At 35.2% G+C, this 18,291-nt stretch overlaps 2 protein-coding genes across 2 annotated transcripts; one reads left to right on the forward strand and one right to left on the reverse strand.

Annotated features, from left to right (window-relative positions):
• Positions 1 to 1,054: 1,054 nt before the first annotated feature.
• On the reverse strand, positions 1,055 to 4,116 carry LOC128671950 (troponin I-like). The gene is made up of 3 exons (XM_053748801.1): positions 3,934 to 4,116; positions 2,658 to 2,857; positions 1,055 to 2,449 (listed from the first exon to the last, which is right to left on the reverse strand). Exons 1-3 carry the CDS (start codon positions 3,957 to 3,959, stop codon positions 2,319 to 2,321), a joined length of 357 nt encoding a protein of 118 aa, XP_053604776.1. The 5' UTR covers positions 3,960 to 4,116; the 3' UTR covers positions 1,055 to 2,318.
• A 5,013-nt stretch (positions 4,117 to 9,129) lies between these two features.
• On the forward strand, positions 9,130 to 14,321 carry Pka-C1 (Protein kinase, cAMP-dependent, catalytic subunit 1). Its single transcript, XM_053748543.1, has one exon. The coding sequence runs from the start codon at positions 9,465 to 9,467 to the stop codon at positions 10,524 to 10,526; it is 1,062 nt and encodes a 353-aa protein (XP_053604518.1). The 5' UTR covers positions 9,130 to 9,464; the 3' UTR covers positions 10,527 to 14,321.
• Positions 14,322 to 18,291: the final 3,970 nt, after the last annotated feature.

The following is an 18,291-nucleotide window of genomic DNA, read 5'->3' on the forward strand; positions in this document are numbered from 1 at the left end:
TAATTAACAAAAAAACAAACGTAACATCAACCATATAACTTCCTTAGATATTATATAATTAAAATTAATTCTATAATATCTCTTATATTTTTATCAACGAGTTGTTTGTTCAAACTTAAAAAAAGGCGTAAAGCGGACTGAAACCATTCTTACATATTATTAAAAAAATCGTCGTGTCTGTCTGTATAAACTGAAAAACTACAGGACGGATTATTACGTACAGTTTACACCAATAGGTAAGTAGGTGATTGCTGAGGATAACAAGGTTTTACCGAAGCGAAGCCAGCGCTCTACAAAAAATATTCTTCAAAACTACAGAACCCAAAGAATACAAAAACTTAATTACTTACTTAATTATTGATGTAAATAATTTTCAGCAGTAAAATTATCGTTATTAGTGATTAGGTACTAACTGTGGGTACTACGTAAAGCCAGTTTAGGTTTCATCAGATTAGAGGTATACCTATTACAGCCTCGCCATAATTCCTAGAAAACTGACGCCAGTTGTTGTTATCGGCACAGACCACTATGTTATCGGCGTATTTTCGCTTTTTCCGCGTTTCCCACGTTCTCAGTAGGACATACGTACTACTAGAAGCGACTAGACTATTCACTTTAGTAAGGTCCAACACCCGGTATACCAAACCTCTGCCGTCCGAAGTAAAGTTGATGCATTGGATTGATATGGATCATAGCAATGATCATCACCTTAAACGCACTTCACACCAAAGCCGACATATGTCGGCAACTTTTTGTCGACATAGACCGCCGGGTTGGCGGCTTTGGTGTGTAGCGCGCTTTACTATATACACAAGGCTCCCCTAGACACTATCCGGCCATTATATTCCATTACTGGGCTTGAATCAACGCAAGGTAACATCCACAATGTAGGTACTATTAATGTCAGATGCCTCTAAGGTGACTTGAATTAAATCAGTATAAGACTTAGTAAGTTAATAATCTCTATAAGAAAATTTCAATTCATGTAAAAAAAAACGAATCTTGGATATTTATAATAGATAGGTAGGTGCATAGTACAAATAAAAGTATGAAGTTGATTGGACTATTTTATTGCCAGAAATGTTTTACAAACACTTAACTCCACGGGTGAGAAGAGTGTTAAAACTGTACACGCTACAATTATCTAATACTAAAATGTACTTCTGAATCAAAATTGAATTAATTTTAAGTAGTTAAGTAATAATCCTGAAAAAGTTAGTCAAAACCTTAATACAATAAAATTCCTTATCATGGAACACAATGTTTCATAGCATATGTTTAGGAAAAAAGATGAACAGTGTTATATTCTATGTCTATTCGAGTTATGTTATCTATCACATTAAAAGAGACGAAAATAAATTAGAAAAACAGGATATAAGAAAAATAAAGACGTCCATATGATAGAAATACAAAAATAGCACGCTGAAGTAATTATGTCAATATGTACTATCACCTTGTCAACTTTGAACTTCAATAAAATTTCATCTTAAAATTAGTGACGCAGTGTGAACGGTGTCAGGTTATCTGGCTCCTTGTGAATAGCATGGAATTTAAGGGCAATTAGTTAGTCATAGTCGTTGTAGGATCAGCATAAAATCCAACCGACTCACAAAGAAGCTGTCTAGTCGTTCACAATGCAATATGTAACCAAATGTCAAAGGAATGTTTAAATGGTTAAGTAATAATGCCTATGAAATATATAAATGTGCGACATTTACTGCTAACTTAAATTTACAACTGAATTATTTATCTAAACACTTTAATTAATCTTAGTTTATCTAAAATCCTTGTTTTTCGGAAGCTGTTTACAAAAACCGCGTCGTTCACAGAACGGATTGTGAATTGATTTCACTCGGGGTGAATACTTTGGCAGTATATTACTGGCGATATTATATCCAATACCGATAAAGTTAACTTCCATCAATTCAATAACCCATCACTACAGGTCTTTTGAAATAGACACCAATACGCAAAAAACAGCATACAACACCTAAACCGACTCATGTATTGGGTCGGTTCACTGCGATGCACAACACAGTCACTTGACAGTTATATTAAATTTACAATTTACAGGTACTTCGCAGGTAAGTTTAATACACAATGTATTATAAACCTAAACTTAATTGTGGTCACAAAAGAGCTCAACTCGCAGTCTATAATAATCAGATCATATACAATTTGTATAATATAAAAACTATAGTTTTTGGCATTGTGTGCAGTGTTAGCTGATTTAGGATATGTATGTATGAGGGGGTGAGTTGAGCCCTATTGAACTTGATGCATTGCAGTAAACCAAGCTTTATGTGGCAACTAAAACTTTAGGCTGCGGCTTCCTCTGCCTCTGCTGGTGGAGCCTCCTCCGCCACTTTCGCTTTCTTCTCAGGTGTGGTCTTCTCTTGTGCGTCACCGTTGTCTGCGGCAACAGATTTCCTCTTTACGGCAGCCTTCTCTGGAAATTAGAAAAACAGAAATATTAAGCACATTTATACTAATTTTATTACATAGGTTTACCGTCTACAAAGATATCTAATCGTTACTAATGAGAAGTTGGTGAAGTTTGATATATTTGTTATTTCAAGAACATGAAAAATTATATCTTGCTATAAATAATCAAAATAGTAGGTATTATTATAGTATTCTATTAAATAAATACATACCTGTGGCATCTCCATTTTCAGTAGCGTCATTGCTTTCCTCAGCATCTCCATTTTCTGCAGGGGTCTCTTCTGGTGCATCTCCACTGCCATTTTCTTCCTTGCCATTGCTTTCAGGTGCTTCTGCTACCTTTTTAGCTGGCGACTTCTTGACTGGAGATTCTTTCACCTCAGTAGAGGTGACTTCCTCTGGGGCGGCGTCTCTAGAAAATTTACATACATTTTATAATTGAAATTATGCACACTAGTTCTGATGTCAAAACAAAGTGGTGAAATTATAACAATTCCGAATTAGTGGTAGAATTTTCAGGTAAACTAAATACCTAGGTATACAACCTGTATGGTATTATTCATGACACATTTAGCGTTTGTAAGTAGGTACCTAGGTGGTGTCATATCCAGAACAATAATTAACTAAAACTGCAACAGAGTTCATGGCACATTATCGTATTGCTTACTGTTAGTAACGGAGCATAACAATACGTTATGACTTTACGATGTGAACGTTCGCCGGCTATGTGGGCCGGTGTAAAAGGAAAAGTTTGCCGGAACAAAAACAAGTGGCTGTTGCGCAAGGCTGCATGTGGGAAAGTTGCAACAGAGGAAACAGAACGTAAGAATCATGTATTGAATGAATATGTTACCCGCTCCAGTGGAGTTTGCCACGAAGCAGGCCGTAAGCGTTAAAAATAAAATAATGACAACACGCGGCCCTCGCGATAATATAACCGACATCGGAGTTGCAAAACATGGTCCTCGACGAACGATTTGAAAAGAGCGCGCGCCGATGACGCTGTCGCGCCGGCACGCCGCGCATACAACGCCATCTTGGAAGCGGGGGCCCGCGCCCGCCGCCCGGCGTGCTTACAACTTCCATCAGCAACATTGTAATACGTAAAAACATGAATAATCAATAAATTCTTGGTGTTCCAGAACTTTCTTCGCAACGTATACGTTTACTTACTTCGCTTTTATCGCTATAAAAACAATGTAAAATATGATTGTCCCGGCTAAATGTTTTCCCGCGTGTACTTGTATCTAGTCGGCGTCTATCATAAAAAAACATTAACTATTGACAGACTTCAAAACACACTTTTTACATACGTATAACCTTATTTTGTAAAGTTCTGTGAGGATACACTTGAAAACCTCCGTAAATTGACGTAAAAACACAATTTCACACTTTATAGGAAGCCATTTTGATCACGTTTTCCGAGGCCGCCAAAATTAAATAACACAAAGTAATGGTTATTAACATAAAATTACTAAATTAACTTACTTCTTTTCCACGGCTGCGTCTGCCATTATTAATTTTATTTATATAGAAGAGATAACGTGAAATTATTTTATAGCACGTGTCACGCACAGCGCACAATAATGTTCACCGCACAAACACCGACGACAAAATGAAGGAGGAAGAAGGAAAAAATATACGCGCGTCGTATAGGCGCCGCGCGCACCTGTAGTGAAGTTTTCGCGGTAACTTCAATGTGTTGAAATAGCAATATCAATATTACTATGTGAGAAAGAAATAGATATACTAACTGCGTTTTGTTACAAACAACCTTGAATCAACGTGAAATGAAGTGGGGAGGGAATAATCTACCTTGCTCTGTCGGCCCCGGCAAAAAAATATACAAGTCAAGAATCGTTATAATAAAATTATTGCTTTTGTTTTCTAAAGATAATTATATACTATACGCTTTGTATTATTACATAATAATAAGTAAAATAATCACTCATGCTACTTTCCACTATTAAAGTAATAGCGAAAGTTTGAATTGAGTAGGTAGGTAGGTACCTACCTAATTTATAACTGCTAGTAGTTTGTGCTGCTGCTAGTCTGTGGGTATAAAAAGGTATACCTACCTAAGTAAATCTATTTATTATATTAACAAATTACTGCCGATTATAGGCAATATTTTATTAGTTTGAAGAATGTAACAACATTTAAAGAGGTTACCTAGGTACCTAGCTAGGTATAGGTACTCTTTTTTTTATAAATTCACCTATTTTACACGACTTTTACATACAGAACTAACATGAATGAATTCATGTGATTTTTCATTCATGATTTTGATCATGAAAATGTGTATTCGCATTTTCATGATCAAATCAAAAGCGACACCTAGCTCCCTTCTGTGAATAAGTTGCCTGTGAATAAGTTGCAAGAATTCTACTTTTAACTCTAATAGAACACAATACGGTGCATTTTTGCTTATTATGGTGAGATCAAAACTTTGTACGGTTGTAGGTCGTTGGCTTTTGGATGAAAACTTGGCAGCTTCGTTGATTTCGTCAGAATATCGAGTTCGTCAACCGTAGATCGAGTTGAAGACTAAGCTGAAGTCACCCAATATTAAGAAGTAGGTACCTACCTACCAATGGCTAGGTCACTAGGTTTTGCCCGAGGTTTCGCTTGCAAACTGGTTTGACAGACACAAGTTTTTTGCAAAAATGACATTGTTACCACAAGCTTTTATTGTCGTCACGTCAGGACTTGTGGCATTTAACACCTGACAAAAACCCATGTGTAAACCGTTGAGATGCTCCCTTGTTTGGAGCCGATCTCGGGTGCACCATCAGATCATGCTTATCATAATAATGCATTGTTATGTCATGTCACTGGAAGTAGTAGAAATTTAACTTGCAAGATTTTATTACAGACAGACAAGCAAACATCTGGACAGACAGGTGAAACTAAATTAAAACTAGTAAAAAATAATAGGAACTAGGGATTTGATAACATGGTAGGTACACTCGTTGGGTTAGGATAGAAATCTTGGGTTTGGGATGAAACATGGATCAAACCTAAGTACCTACCTACCTATGTTCCGCACCCGTAACGTACCTACGTTACGATCGTCAGAGTCGTGAGAGAGGAGAGGTAGGTATTGTCTGTATTCATATAACTGCAGTAGGTATCTCCTCCTTTCTACCTCATACTTACAACGACCGGATTGCGTGAGGAATGTGTTCGGACAAGCATTGTTATGTATATACTTATGTCGTTCCAAGGTTTGCTAACGTTACGAAATTCATGGATCGTTAATATATGTCATAACGTTAATAAAGTAACCAAATATTTAACGTGACGTACCTCAAGCCCGCCTTATGCGAGGCATTTAGGGTTGCCAGGTAGCCGGACAGACAGACCAATCAGCAGACATTTGGGTATAAAAACTATAAAAAGGCCGGATACCCTGCTTTATTGAGAATTTCGTGTCGGTTGGTTATTATATACGACAAAACGATTGTAAACAAAAGCTATTTTTTTTCACTTTTTAATATCTAATGAAATATAAATAAAATCGTAATATTAATGATATTACGATTTTATTTATATTTAGATTTTATTTATAGATATACTGATAATAATCAGTAAAATTAAATCATCAAAGTTGTGTGTGTTTCATTCCACGTAATGACTTTCAGCCATGAAGAATACGACTATGAGGAGATCGCTATCATATTGTGGTAACGTTTCCGGATTTAAGGTAACGCGATGTAGGTACATAATACCTATTAAAATATCGTACTTACTTATAGGTAGTAATATTTTGCTAAGTACCTACCTAGGTAGGTACCTATTTCGTAAAACCTACGAATCAATGATATTTAGTACTATTACTACGAGGGCTGCTATTTATGTATCCGGAACTGGCCAATAATTCTAGAATATTTAAAAAGTAATTACAACATTTGAAAATAGAACTCTTCGGCTAGAGAATAAATATTTTTCATGTCCCTGTCATTTGTTTTTTTCAATTGGCGCCAATTTTGAAAATAGCTTGTCTTCATTGCCATGGATTTAACTCGTGAACATTTTCGCGCGATGATTTATTATGATTTTCGGCGTGGATTAACTCAAAAACAGTGCATCGAACAACTGATTTTAACTTTTGGAGATGAAGCACCATCGAAAACCACTGTGTATTATTGGTTTAAGGAATTTCAACGTGGACGGTCTATGCTCACGGATGAAATTAAGGAGGGTCGTCCTAAATCGGTAGTGGTACAACAAAATATTGATGCTGTGCGACAATTAGTAATGCAAGATCGTCATGTTACATACCGCGAGATAGAGGCGTCTCTGGGCATTAGTATGACGAGTATACATGCGATATTACACGAACATTTAATTGTTAAAAAAATTTGTTCGCGTTGGATTCCGCACAACTTGAGCGTAGATCAAAAACAGGCTCGTGTCGACTGGTGTAAGAAAATGATAAAAAAATACAACCGTGGCACGTCAAAAGCTGTTTATAATATCTACACAGGTGACGAAACCTGGATCTATGCTTATGACCCTGAAACTAAACAGCAGTCAACGGTGTGGGTCTTTCAAGATGAACCGAATCCAACAAAAGTTGTTCGTGCGAGAAGCACTTTAAAGCAAATGGTCGCTTGTTTTTTTGGTATCAACGGACATGTAGCTACAGTGCCACTAGAGAATAGTAGGACGGTTAATTCTGAATGGTACACCACCATTTGTTTGCCAGAAGTCTTTGAAAAAATACGAAAGAACAACCCACAACGCAGAATCATACTTCATCACGACAATGCTAGCTGCCACAAGTCGGCTGAAACAAATAATTTTTTGGAGGGTCAAAAGATTGAATTGACGGGTCATCCGCCGTACAGCCCCGACCTGGCACCCAATGATTTTTATTTATTTCCAAACATTAAAAATAAATTACGTGGTCAACGTTTTTCGAGCCGCGAAGAGGCCGTTGATGCGTTCAAAACACACGTTTTGGACATACCTCAATCAGAATGGAAAAAGTGCTTTGAAAATTGGTTTCATCGTATGCAGAAGTGCATAGATCATCGCGGAGAATACTTCGAGAAACAATAAAACCATATGTAATAATATATGTTTGTTTAATTTTGTTATTCCGGATACATAAATAGCAGCCCTCGTATACAGTTACTTTTACCCTTTTACCAGGCCTTGATGGAACTCGTAAAATTCGTTAGGGCCTTGCTCTTCCAAAGGAGTACTTTTCAGGAGCAAGCCCCTGGGCAGATACCCCTCACCACTCACATACACAATACCATACAGGTAAGTAGGTACCTACCACAGGTACCTATTTAGTACTAACATAAATCAGCAACTCTTTCAGAAAGAACGAATATCATTTCAACCCGAAGTATAGGTACACTATACACACATACATTTTTACTTGTATCCATGAATCTATCTACTTGTAAGATAACTAGGTAGGTACGTATAATACCTACGCGCGCGGCGCATGTTATTTGCGCAACAAGAAAGAAGGTGGCGCCACCTACAAGTTTTTGGTCTGAAACGATACTATTGCCAACGCAAAAAAAAATACGTTATAGTAGTATTTATAATTACTAGTGGTAATAGGAATTAATAATAATGCAGCCCATCGTATAGACATACTCTTTTATTCATAAAAAGGTACTTTAAGATAAAGTATGTTTTGTCTATTTCTTTCGATTTCAAATATTATAAAGTGCGATAATGACAATATATTTTAGCTTAAAATATGGTATTGATATTGACTATTTTATATGTATTTTTTATCAATATAATGTTTCGGCAAAATCTCGAAATATAATGAAATGTAAATGGCTAGGCCTAGGTGTAGCCACATTTATTTATATCTAGATGTAGTCTACTTTCTTAGTAGCCTAAGCCTAGATATAGCTATCTAGCCATAACAAAATATAAAAGAATGTAAGAAGCCAGAACGTAAGGAAATCTAGATTTAGCTATTGACATCCCAACACGGCGTAGCCGATCTCAGATGCTTACACTTAGGCGTAACCTACTTATCGTCGGCTAAAGATAGGTTTAGCATATTTTATCATCATGTCTAGGTCTACCTTGATGCAGCTGTTTACAGGTCACATTTAAGTGTAGCATATTTATCTTAGGTTAAACGTATCATAATTACAGTTATGCTACAGCATCTTGTGATGAATGCATAAGTACGAACTTCTTGAATACCTACAATATTTTATAAATTATTACAAATACAATTTTAATGAATATATTTTTTTACGATTCTTGTCCTTTAAGTCATTGGCGTTGCTTTTTCTCTTCTTTGCATGTGATGAATAATGTATGAAAATAAAATAATACCTAGGTTATTTTTTACGACCTGTCAAATAATTTTTTTAACAATAATTAATACCTATCCAATGGAAAATGACTGATTGTATGAGAAGGAAATCTGATATCGTTGCACCTACCTAATGACACTAATTCCAAATCAAAAATTTCATAGAAAGAGAACCAAAATTTACAAATCACATAAGTATTAACTTTGGTCTGGTTGAGACACAATACTGAATTTGATGAATTGCAAGGTAAGGTGATATCAAAGTATGTACCTATCGTGTTTGGTTATTTATTTTAAAAATGCATATTTTAAGATGACGTTTACAATTTTAGTAGTTTTTAAGTAGTAGCATTTGTATTATTTTCTGGCAACATTGTCATAATTGACCGCCACCGCCACCCTTCAGCAAATCGTTCGCTCGATCTCGCTCTGTCGATCGAGTCCGGTTGTGGAAGCCATTTTATTTCAGTGAATGTGACAAAATCATTTTAGGGAATACTCGTATTTATCCTTGTTGTGTCAATGTGTGCCTGCAACGACTGTTCTTTGTGACGTGTAATCGTGTATTAAAATTTAGGATGTACGTGTTTCAAATCGGTTTGTGTTGACCTGCCCCGTTTCTTACGCGGCCGCAGGCAAGCATCGATTAGTGTAACAAGGCGGCCTCTAACAACGGCAAGTCGAGGCTTTGGACTTGTGTTAGGTCTGAGCCATGGGCAACAATGCTGCCACCGCGAACAAGAAGGTGGACGCTGCTGAGAGCGTCAAGGAGTTCCTTGATCAGGCCAAAGAGGACTTCGAGGAGAAATGGAAGAAGAATCCTACCAACACCGCCGGACTGAATGATTTTGAACGAATCAAAACGCTCGGCACAGGTTCATTTGGCCGTGTAATGATAGTTCAACATAAACCGACGAAAGAATATTATGCTATGAAAATATTAGATAAACAGAAAGTTGTTAAATTGAAACAGGTGGAGCATACGCTCAATGAGAAACGCATTCTTCAGGCTATCAACTTTCCGTTCTTGGTGAGCCTTAAATTTCACTTCAAAGACAACTCAAACTTGTACATGGTGCTGGAGTATGTACCCGGAGGGGAGATGTTTTCCCACCTGCGCAAGGTGGGTCGCTTCTCAGAACCGCACTCACGATTTTACGCAGCCCAGATAGTGCTGGCCTTTGAATACTTACACTACCTCGATCTCATATACCGGGATCTGAAGCCAGAAAACCTGCTGATTGACTCGCAAGGTTATCTGAAAGTTACAGATTTCGGATTCGCAAAGCGTGTCAAAGGGCGTACGTGGACGCTTTGCGGCACACCTGAGTACCTCGCCCCAGAAATTATTTTGTCTAAAGGATACAACAAAGCAGTGGATTGGTGGGCGCTTGGAGTTCTGGTCTATGAAATGGCGGCAGGCTATCCACCGTTCTTTGCAGACCAACCTATCCAGATTTATGAGAAAATCGTCTCTGGCAAGGTCCGTTTCCCTTCACACTTTGGCTCAGATCTGAAAGATCTTCTGCGTAATCTACTACAGGTAGATTTAACGAAGCGTTATGGCAATCTTAAGGCTGGTGTCAATGACATAAAAGGCCACAAGTGGTTTGCAAGCACTGATTGGATTGCTGTCTTCCAGAAGAAAATTGAGGCACCATTCATCCCACGCTGCAAGGGACCAGGTGATACTAGTAACTTTGATGATTATGAAGAAGAGGCTCTACGTATCTCATCAACAGAGAAGTGCGCAAGGGAGTTTGCCGAGTTCTGAGCGCACAGTTGGTGCCTGCGAGCGGACACTACCGTGAGTAGGTGTTTTGTATTAGTGAATCTTCCGTGACCATGTCGTGGAATCGTGACGAGTGCATCTGTGTGTCAGTCACTCTGGGTGATTATAGACGCTGTTGCGGCCCTGAGTCAGCATCTCAGATGAAGTTTGAAGTGTAAGCAAGATGATTGTAGAACTGGTTTCCGATTTTTCGGTGGCGTTCATTTGCTTAGTGCCCTTTTAAAGATAAAGTGTACCCCTTTTTGGTGATAGCCCAAGAAATATCACCATACAATGAAACCTTGAGCACCATACAATTTCTCCATACTGATTTTGATTTCCAGTTAAAGGTTGTTCAATGGAGTGTGGTGGGCCTTATTTAAATATTTTGTATTATTTTATAGAATATTATTATGTAGACCAATCATGTAAAATGTTGATCAAACTTTCTTGCTTTTGATATCGATCTTACACACACAGTTAAATTTCTCTACTACAATTTTATCTTATACATCACTTAACCATCAATTTAGTACTAATTTTGATCACTAATTTAAGTATACATTAATGAATTGAATTTCCTAAATTTTATCTTTATGGAATGTTATGGGTTTTATTGATTGACATTTCACTATTGGTTTTATTTAAAATTATACTTAATTGTTGTATCAGTTGATATTTTAGGAACGTTTATCTACATCAAATTAATATTGAAGAGATTAATTTATTGTATTCTAAATGATATGTAGTTGTGTTCATTTGTGCAATTTGACCTATGTGTTTGTGATCTGATGTGAGGATTTATTTGGACATAAGTGTAATCTGTATTAGTTCCTTATTATGTAAGTTTAAATGTAATATTTGGTGAAACTAAACACATAGATTCTGCTGCCAGTTGGTGCTGCAAGTTGACGGCGCCGGACCTGGGACTTATTGCTAGCATCAGTTTTTTTAAAAGCAATAAATTTATAAAGACAAATCTCTTCTGCATATTCCCACTATAATGAAATTTATTACCTACTATTCCTTTTGTGTTATGTGTATCAGTATACATGTGAACTATTTCAGCACAAAATAAATAAAAGAGAGAATTTTTATATTCAAGACAATGTTTTTCATTATAATAGGAATATGTGAAAATAATCTAGTAGTATATCTAAAATGCCGTTTATGGCGATATCTTGTCATTGAGACTGATGTTATCAATAAGCATATTGTAATAAGCAAAACAAATATGAATTATTATCAAGTTTGTATATCTTTCAGTCTCATTTATGGAATGATTGAAACAAAATTGGTTTACTGGCAATGTTTATCATAAAGTTTGTTAGCTTAGGTGTAGGAATTTGAATCCAGGCTGTACAGATAAATATCTAGTTATTTGTAGTGCATTTTACATTGTGAAAACATCATGTGTGTCTGTGGTAATAGATGTTATGTTGAATGGTCCCGGGAAGGTTACTTGCACATTATTTCTTAATGCTAATCATGTGACTTTCGAAGTGTTATCATTGTTTTAGTTCATTACCGTATGTGAAAAGTACTGTTACAATACAACTAAAAGGAAAACCAGTGACCATAATGGGTAGCATATATTTACCTACAGTTTAGGGATTTGTGCATAGAGCAGATATGATATAATGACATATTATACTATTACACAAACTGCCAAATTATTAGAAAGTCTCAGGTGTTTGATCTCACAATTCACTGACAATAGCCTAGCTCTTAAATGTAAAGAAGAGTAGTAATACCAAATAGAAATTACACAGTAGTGTTTAGTGGAACTTATTATAAACTCTTGTGTATTTCTCAATCAATGTTGAAAGTAAATATGTTCTGCCTATTACCAATTTGGAACATCTATGCTTAAAGATCATATCAAATAATATAATAGTGTATTGGACTAAACCTGGCATAAACAAAAAATTATGTTTTTGAAGTTTAATCAAACAATAGAAAATCTGAAAGTTATGAACCAAATAAGAGGTGGGGATTAATATTACAGCTACATGATACACACTTGATGATAAATCTTCTAGTGAATTTATGTGTGTATTTGGATTTGAGCATGATAGAAAACCATGCTAATTACATTTGCCATAATAAGTGTGTTTCAATCAATGTACATTAAAGCCACAGAAATGGAGAATATGATAGGGAGAAGATACAATTGGGAAAATTGATTTGATTACAAGGTGTTTCTCTTATTGTTTCAGAATAACAAAAATTACATTGATTTTCTATTCACCTGGTCAGGTTTTTTCCTATTCATTAATGAGTATGCAATCTATTTTTACTCTATTTATATTTATGAATTATTTACTTTATTTATGGAATGTGTATACATATTATCTTTATATTAATTACATCTAGTAGTCCATGCTCCACATGGTTCTTTTTATGTTTAAACAATGTCCCATTTGGTGAAGTCTAAATGTTCTTATACATGTGCTATTTTATTTGCAAGTCTTTATTATTATTATTGGTAATATAATATTAAATCATTGGTGCCATATTCAAATCTTGGGAATAGTTCTGTTTTGTATATATTAAAAGTTGTTGATATGTAAGTTTTCTTGACAATTTCTTTTTCGTCATACCTACCAAAGCGAAAAAAGACCTTGTGCATGTGGCACATCATTATGACATCTTTTGTCACATACAATTGTTTATTAATGTTGAACACTATATTAGGGAGACCATATTGTATCAGAATAAGAATCATTATGAGTCCTTTAAACTGGCTAGTCACTTTGTTTAATTTTAAATGCATTATTTGTATTTACATTTTTAGTGTCTACTGTGCTTTTTTAGAGTTTCATAAGATTATTAATATTAGCATGATTAGGTAATAACTTAAAATTGTCCTTTGTAATTGGCTACGATTATCAACTGGTGGATAGTTTTGCATTTGTTTTAAGTACTGAGACATTTTCTTCGTAAAGTTATCGTTGAGTATCGAATTAAATTTTTCTCAGCTCACTTTCGAGCCATTGTTCTCTTAGTGGTTTTTCAATGAGAAAAGCAATCTATTTTCTATTGTGTAGTTCGATGATAAGCGAAACACACTTTTATTAGCTACGGAATGATATTCACCATTCGGACATTGTTTACATATTTAGTACTACATATAGATAATTTTCGCGTATTTCTATAAATTCATTGGGTACTTAGTAGTTTCGAAAATATTATTTTAATTGTAAGAATAGTAAGGAATTTCTTGTGTACCCTTCGTCACTATTAACCGTGATATTAACATCAGTTCATAGAATAAAAAATCAAAGACGCGAATTCTGTCTGTTTATTAAATTTTCATGCTTGGTTCCTTAAACTGTGCAGTAGGTAGGTTTTGATGCTTTACCATTTAGAGAATTTCTTCCCGAAAAATTTCGCGTATAATAAGATTCAGCGTGGCTGGGGTGGCTAGTTGTATATAATCTAGAGTGATTGTGTCCCCGGTATTTAGGAGATTTGATATCAGCTTCGGTACCTTCATTCCAGTAGCTTCACATTCTGCTCATAATCACAATGTGGACGCTCTAATGTGAACATTTTAAAGCCATTTTGGATATTATAAACATTAGTGTGACAGTATGTGTATTTGCGAAAAGTCGTCTTTTTGTATTTGTGCGTATTAATATTAAAATGTTCACGTCTAGATCTATTATATCGAGTGCCTATAGCATTGAACGTTAAAATGTAAAAAGTCAGTTAATTTCAGTAATTATTTGTCACCATGTATTGATCTTCCATAAAATTACGATGAAATTAAAATATCGATGTAACAGTAATAAATTGTTTGATTTTATTTTTAGAAGATTCTGTCTAAAGTCTGAAGTAATCTCGGTATATTTGATCCAAGCTATCAAATAGGCTGAGATTAATACAAGAAAAGCTTAGTAGTGTATTTCGGGTTAAAATTAATTAGATTTATACACTTTTTTGAGCGATGGGTGATTGTAAAATAACACAAAAATACAAATAGGACGGGATTTTCCTATAAGATTCATTGGCAAATGAAACTCAATGTTCGCACGTTTCGGAGTGCACGAACATGACACGTGGGGAGGCTGGTGGGTTAATATGTGGCTTCCTAATAAAGCGAAATGTCCCGATTCCCGACGTTGTTCGTGCTAGCTTGTAACTCATTGCCAACACAGTAAAAATAGAATAGATTTTTGTTTAATACATTTTTATCAATACAATAAAATTAAAGGATGTTTCTTTACTAGGTACTAAATAGCAGATGTAATATTTCCTAACATTGTGGAGGTTTCTTTCACATTTTTCTACCCCATTCTCGTTTCTTGATTTTGTAGATTTGGGATTTTAATTATGCGCTTTAAACGTAATTAAAAACTTGTGTGATCTAAATTCGAGCATCTATATATTATGATAAGTACTTGCTTAGTTCAATATTAATATATACTAGCAAAGCCATATTGAATGGTTAACGAGGTCGTTTTCGGAGAATGTTAATATGTTTGTCCCTTCATTAAAGTGTAAGTAATACATGTTTAATACATTTACAATATCTATTTGGAATTTAGACAATTTATGTACAACAGGCTCTATGTAGCCTATCAAAACTTTATCTACTATACACCTTTGATGGGGGTACTAGTTTTATTTTGTATTTTAACCTAGTTTTTGCTGCATTCGTTTGACCACCAGTCGATTTCGACTATATTTTTGCGATAAGCAGTTAAAATAATATAAAACTCTGCAACATACCTAAAAGAATGGTGTGTGAATGTTGTTAAAATATGCATGTTCTTAGCTGTCAATTACATATTGGTTGTTTTCTTGCTTCATTTGTATTAATAATACAGGTAATTGACTTTTAAAAGTTCAGGCGTTTTATAGCATACGTTTTTGACTCAAGTTGATTCGGTCAGCCTGCAGAGTTTGTTACGACGAGCTACTCTAAGCAAACATTCTAAAAACTCCGCATTTTACGATTAACCGAATCCTGCCTCTGATGTCTTGTAGCGTAAATGTTTGAAATAAACATTATCTAATATTTATTCTCGGACATCTTTTATTACTCTGTTGCGTAAAGTTTTTATGAAATGTCTAAATATCTTGAATGTAGGTGGCAACATCACTGATTCACGCAAACAGGTACCTGAATTACGTTTTGAGTCACTGGCTATTTGTTAGCATTGGGCAAAACTTGCAGTTGAATGTGAATTGTTTACTTTTACAATTTTTTCTTTACTTTTGAATGTTGTGTAGCATGTGTTACGATTCGTGTTTTAGTTTTAGAAGATTTGTTTTCGTTGGACTCATTTGTGTTTCAAATATGTGTCTAATAGAAACGTTTACGTGACCAAACGCTGAAACTGTTTGAAATGCGTCTTTGTAGTTTTATGTTACGGTTAGCTCTAATGTTCTGATCCGACACGCGAACCCCAGCCGAGACCAAAGGTTCATTATCACTCCACACAATGGCCGCTTCGCTCGAATCGTGGAGTATTACGTGCCAGTATCGTCAGAAACGATTACTTTTCCAGTTGCAAACAGATGCTGCTGTGGTGGTATAATGCGTTATTGTCTTGTACTTGTTTTACCAATTACAGTAATGGACGCGAATTTTCATTGATATTAAGTTTGTAGTTGGCACCATTGAATTTGTATCGATCATATGTTGATTTTTCTAAAGTATCGATGTGACCGTGTGCCAGTGGGTGTGTTACCGATAATGGTCCGCTCGTTCTCGCAACTGTCTGTCGTAACCTTGACGCAGCGGCTGTGAGAAAGCGCTTGTTACGTAGCTCTAGCCACTGCAAACTCGTACATGTAATGAATAAGGTCTGTTTGTAATTAAAACTTTAAATGTATTATCAGATAACTGGTTCGAACTGGTCATGATTTAAAGACTACGCAAATTTCAAGATAAGTGTCTTTCAACAATATATCGTACCTTCCTATATTTATTATACCTTAGTATTAGTTTTATTTTGCTCTATTGTTGCTGTTATCTTTCTCACTCAGGAAAGTGACCCTTTTCAGGGGCAAAATTTGCTTCGTTTGTCAATTTTTGGCTGGCCGTTTTACCGAGGGTTTGTCGCTCAGACCCTAGTTTTCAGTCGAATGCACGTTTTCCGCATATTAACCTCATGTTAGCAAACCATATGTCTCTTCTCATTCGGATTTTTGCTACATCACCGACACACGTGCTAATTTCCACACACTACGTGGTAATAAAATTCAAGGTTTTCATTCTGAGTGATCCAGTTTCAATTGTTTTCAATTCACTGATGCCATATTTGCGACGTAAAAGGATCTCGATTTTATATCAATTGAATAAATCCCATGACAATAGTTCCCATGTTTATGTATTCTACAAATCCATCATAGTAAATCAATGTGGATCACAAAGAGAAGGTTTATGCGAGTTGGTAATGCTCGACAAAAAAACAATGCGACTGTTTTTGTTCTTCATTTATTGGTCTGTTATTTATTTCCCTTGCCCAAAGACTTTTGTCTGTTACCAATTAATTTAATGTGTTTGTGCGTGTGTGATTTTGAGTATTCGTCGATAAAAGGGGTGTCGACTACCAGGCACACAATTTTCTCCTACAGTGAAATAGTCGATAGCTATAAAAGCTAAATAAGTTGTAATTACTCGTATTTCTTCAATGTTGACGTAGTGTCTATACCTATGTTGTTGTAGCAACTGTCTTGAAGCTATCAAAAATGTGTTAAAGATTTTAGTTGGTGTGTCAAAATGTTTATATCGAGCTAATTATTACAATTGATGTATCAACCTTCAAGCACTTAAATTGTTGTTGCTACCCTTTATTTACTTCATAATTATCTACATTATTGATTTAGGGATATCGATTTGACTTTATTTAGTTCACGTGACTAGTGATAATTTATAAACGTCCTCTGGTGGTAGAATCTTCAATCAACTTTACAGTGTTTTAATATGGGGCAGTCGGGACGCTCAGATCCAGAATACTGTTGCTACTTACTGCCTCTGCGTGACTAAAGAAAACTAGAAGAGAATGGGAATTCGCAACTGGCTAGAAAGTAGCCGTAGCCGCAGTAAAGAAGTAAGTATTATTTTCTATTATTTTTTACTTGTTAAGACATTGAAATTTCTTTCGACAAATAAGATTCCTTCCTACATAGAGAAGTAATTACAACATTCCTTAGAAACCAAGCATTCACAGCATGACGTCTGCATTGCCTTTACGTAAAAGGTATGTACTCACGGAAAATTAAATAAGTAGAAAATGTAAACAGGAACGTAAACGTATTTATAAAGTAGGCGTCTTTATTTAATACTAGTTTTTGCCCGCGGCATCGCCCGCGTTAATTTTTCGGGATGAAAAGTATCCTATGTCTTCCATATTTCAAGAAGATTCGAGTAGATATAGATAAAGCGTGAAGAGGTAACAAACAAACTTACTTTAGCATTTATAATATTATTTAGGATGATAGGACTTCTACATAACGATAAAATGTACTGATAAATTAAGATTTATGATCAAAACGCATAATCTGCAATGCAATCTACAAATAAAAAATTAAATTTTTGTGTCATCTACATCATATGTTCATGAGTTAGTTACCCCATGTTATTTTAACCACGTATGTCATCAACGTCTGTTTAAATTTTATCTTATACGCAAGGCTTTGTTTATGACAAGTTTTTATCATGAGACGAGGTTTAACTTGACTATTATTTTATATGGGAATTATAACAAGTACTTATTAATTTTTAAAATTAAAATAAGTTTTTAGCTTTTGC

Source organism: Plodia interpunctella, chromosome 8 (assembly GCF_027563975.2).
Source record: "Plodia interpunctella isolate USDA-ARS_2022_Savannah chromosome 8, ilPloInte3.2, whole genome shotgun sequence".
Lineage (NCBI taxonomy): Eukaryota > Metazoa > Arthropoda > Insecta > Lepidoptera > Pyralidae > Plodia > Plodia interpunctella.

Excerpts from the sequence above, each read along its gene's own strand:
- Pka-C1 (XM_053748543.1), top strand. The coding sequence starts at position 9,465 with ATGGGCAACAATGCTGCCACCGCGAACAAGAAGGTGGACGCTGCTGAG.
- LOC128671950 (XM_053748801.1), bottom strand. The coding sequence starts at position 3,959 with ATGGCAGACGCAGCCGTGGAAAAGAA. Across the intron at positions 2,858-3,933 it reads GACGCAGCCGTGGAAAAGAA|AGACGCCGCCCCAGAGGAAG; the intron begins GTAAGTTAATTT and ends TAAATTTTCTAG. Across the intron at positions 2,450-2,657 it reads TGAAAATGGAGATGCCACAG|AGAAGGCTGCCGTAAAGAGG; the intron begins GTATGTATTTAT and ends TCTAATTTCCAG.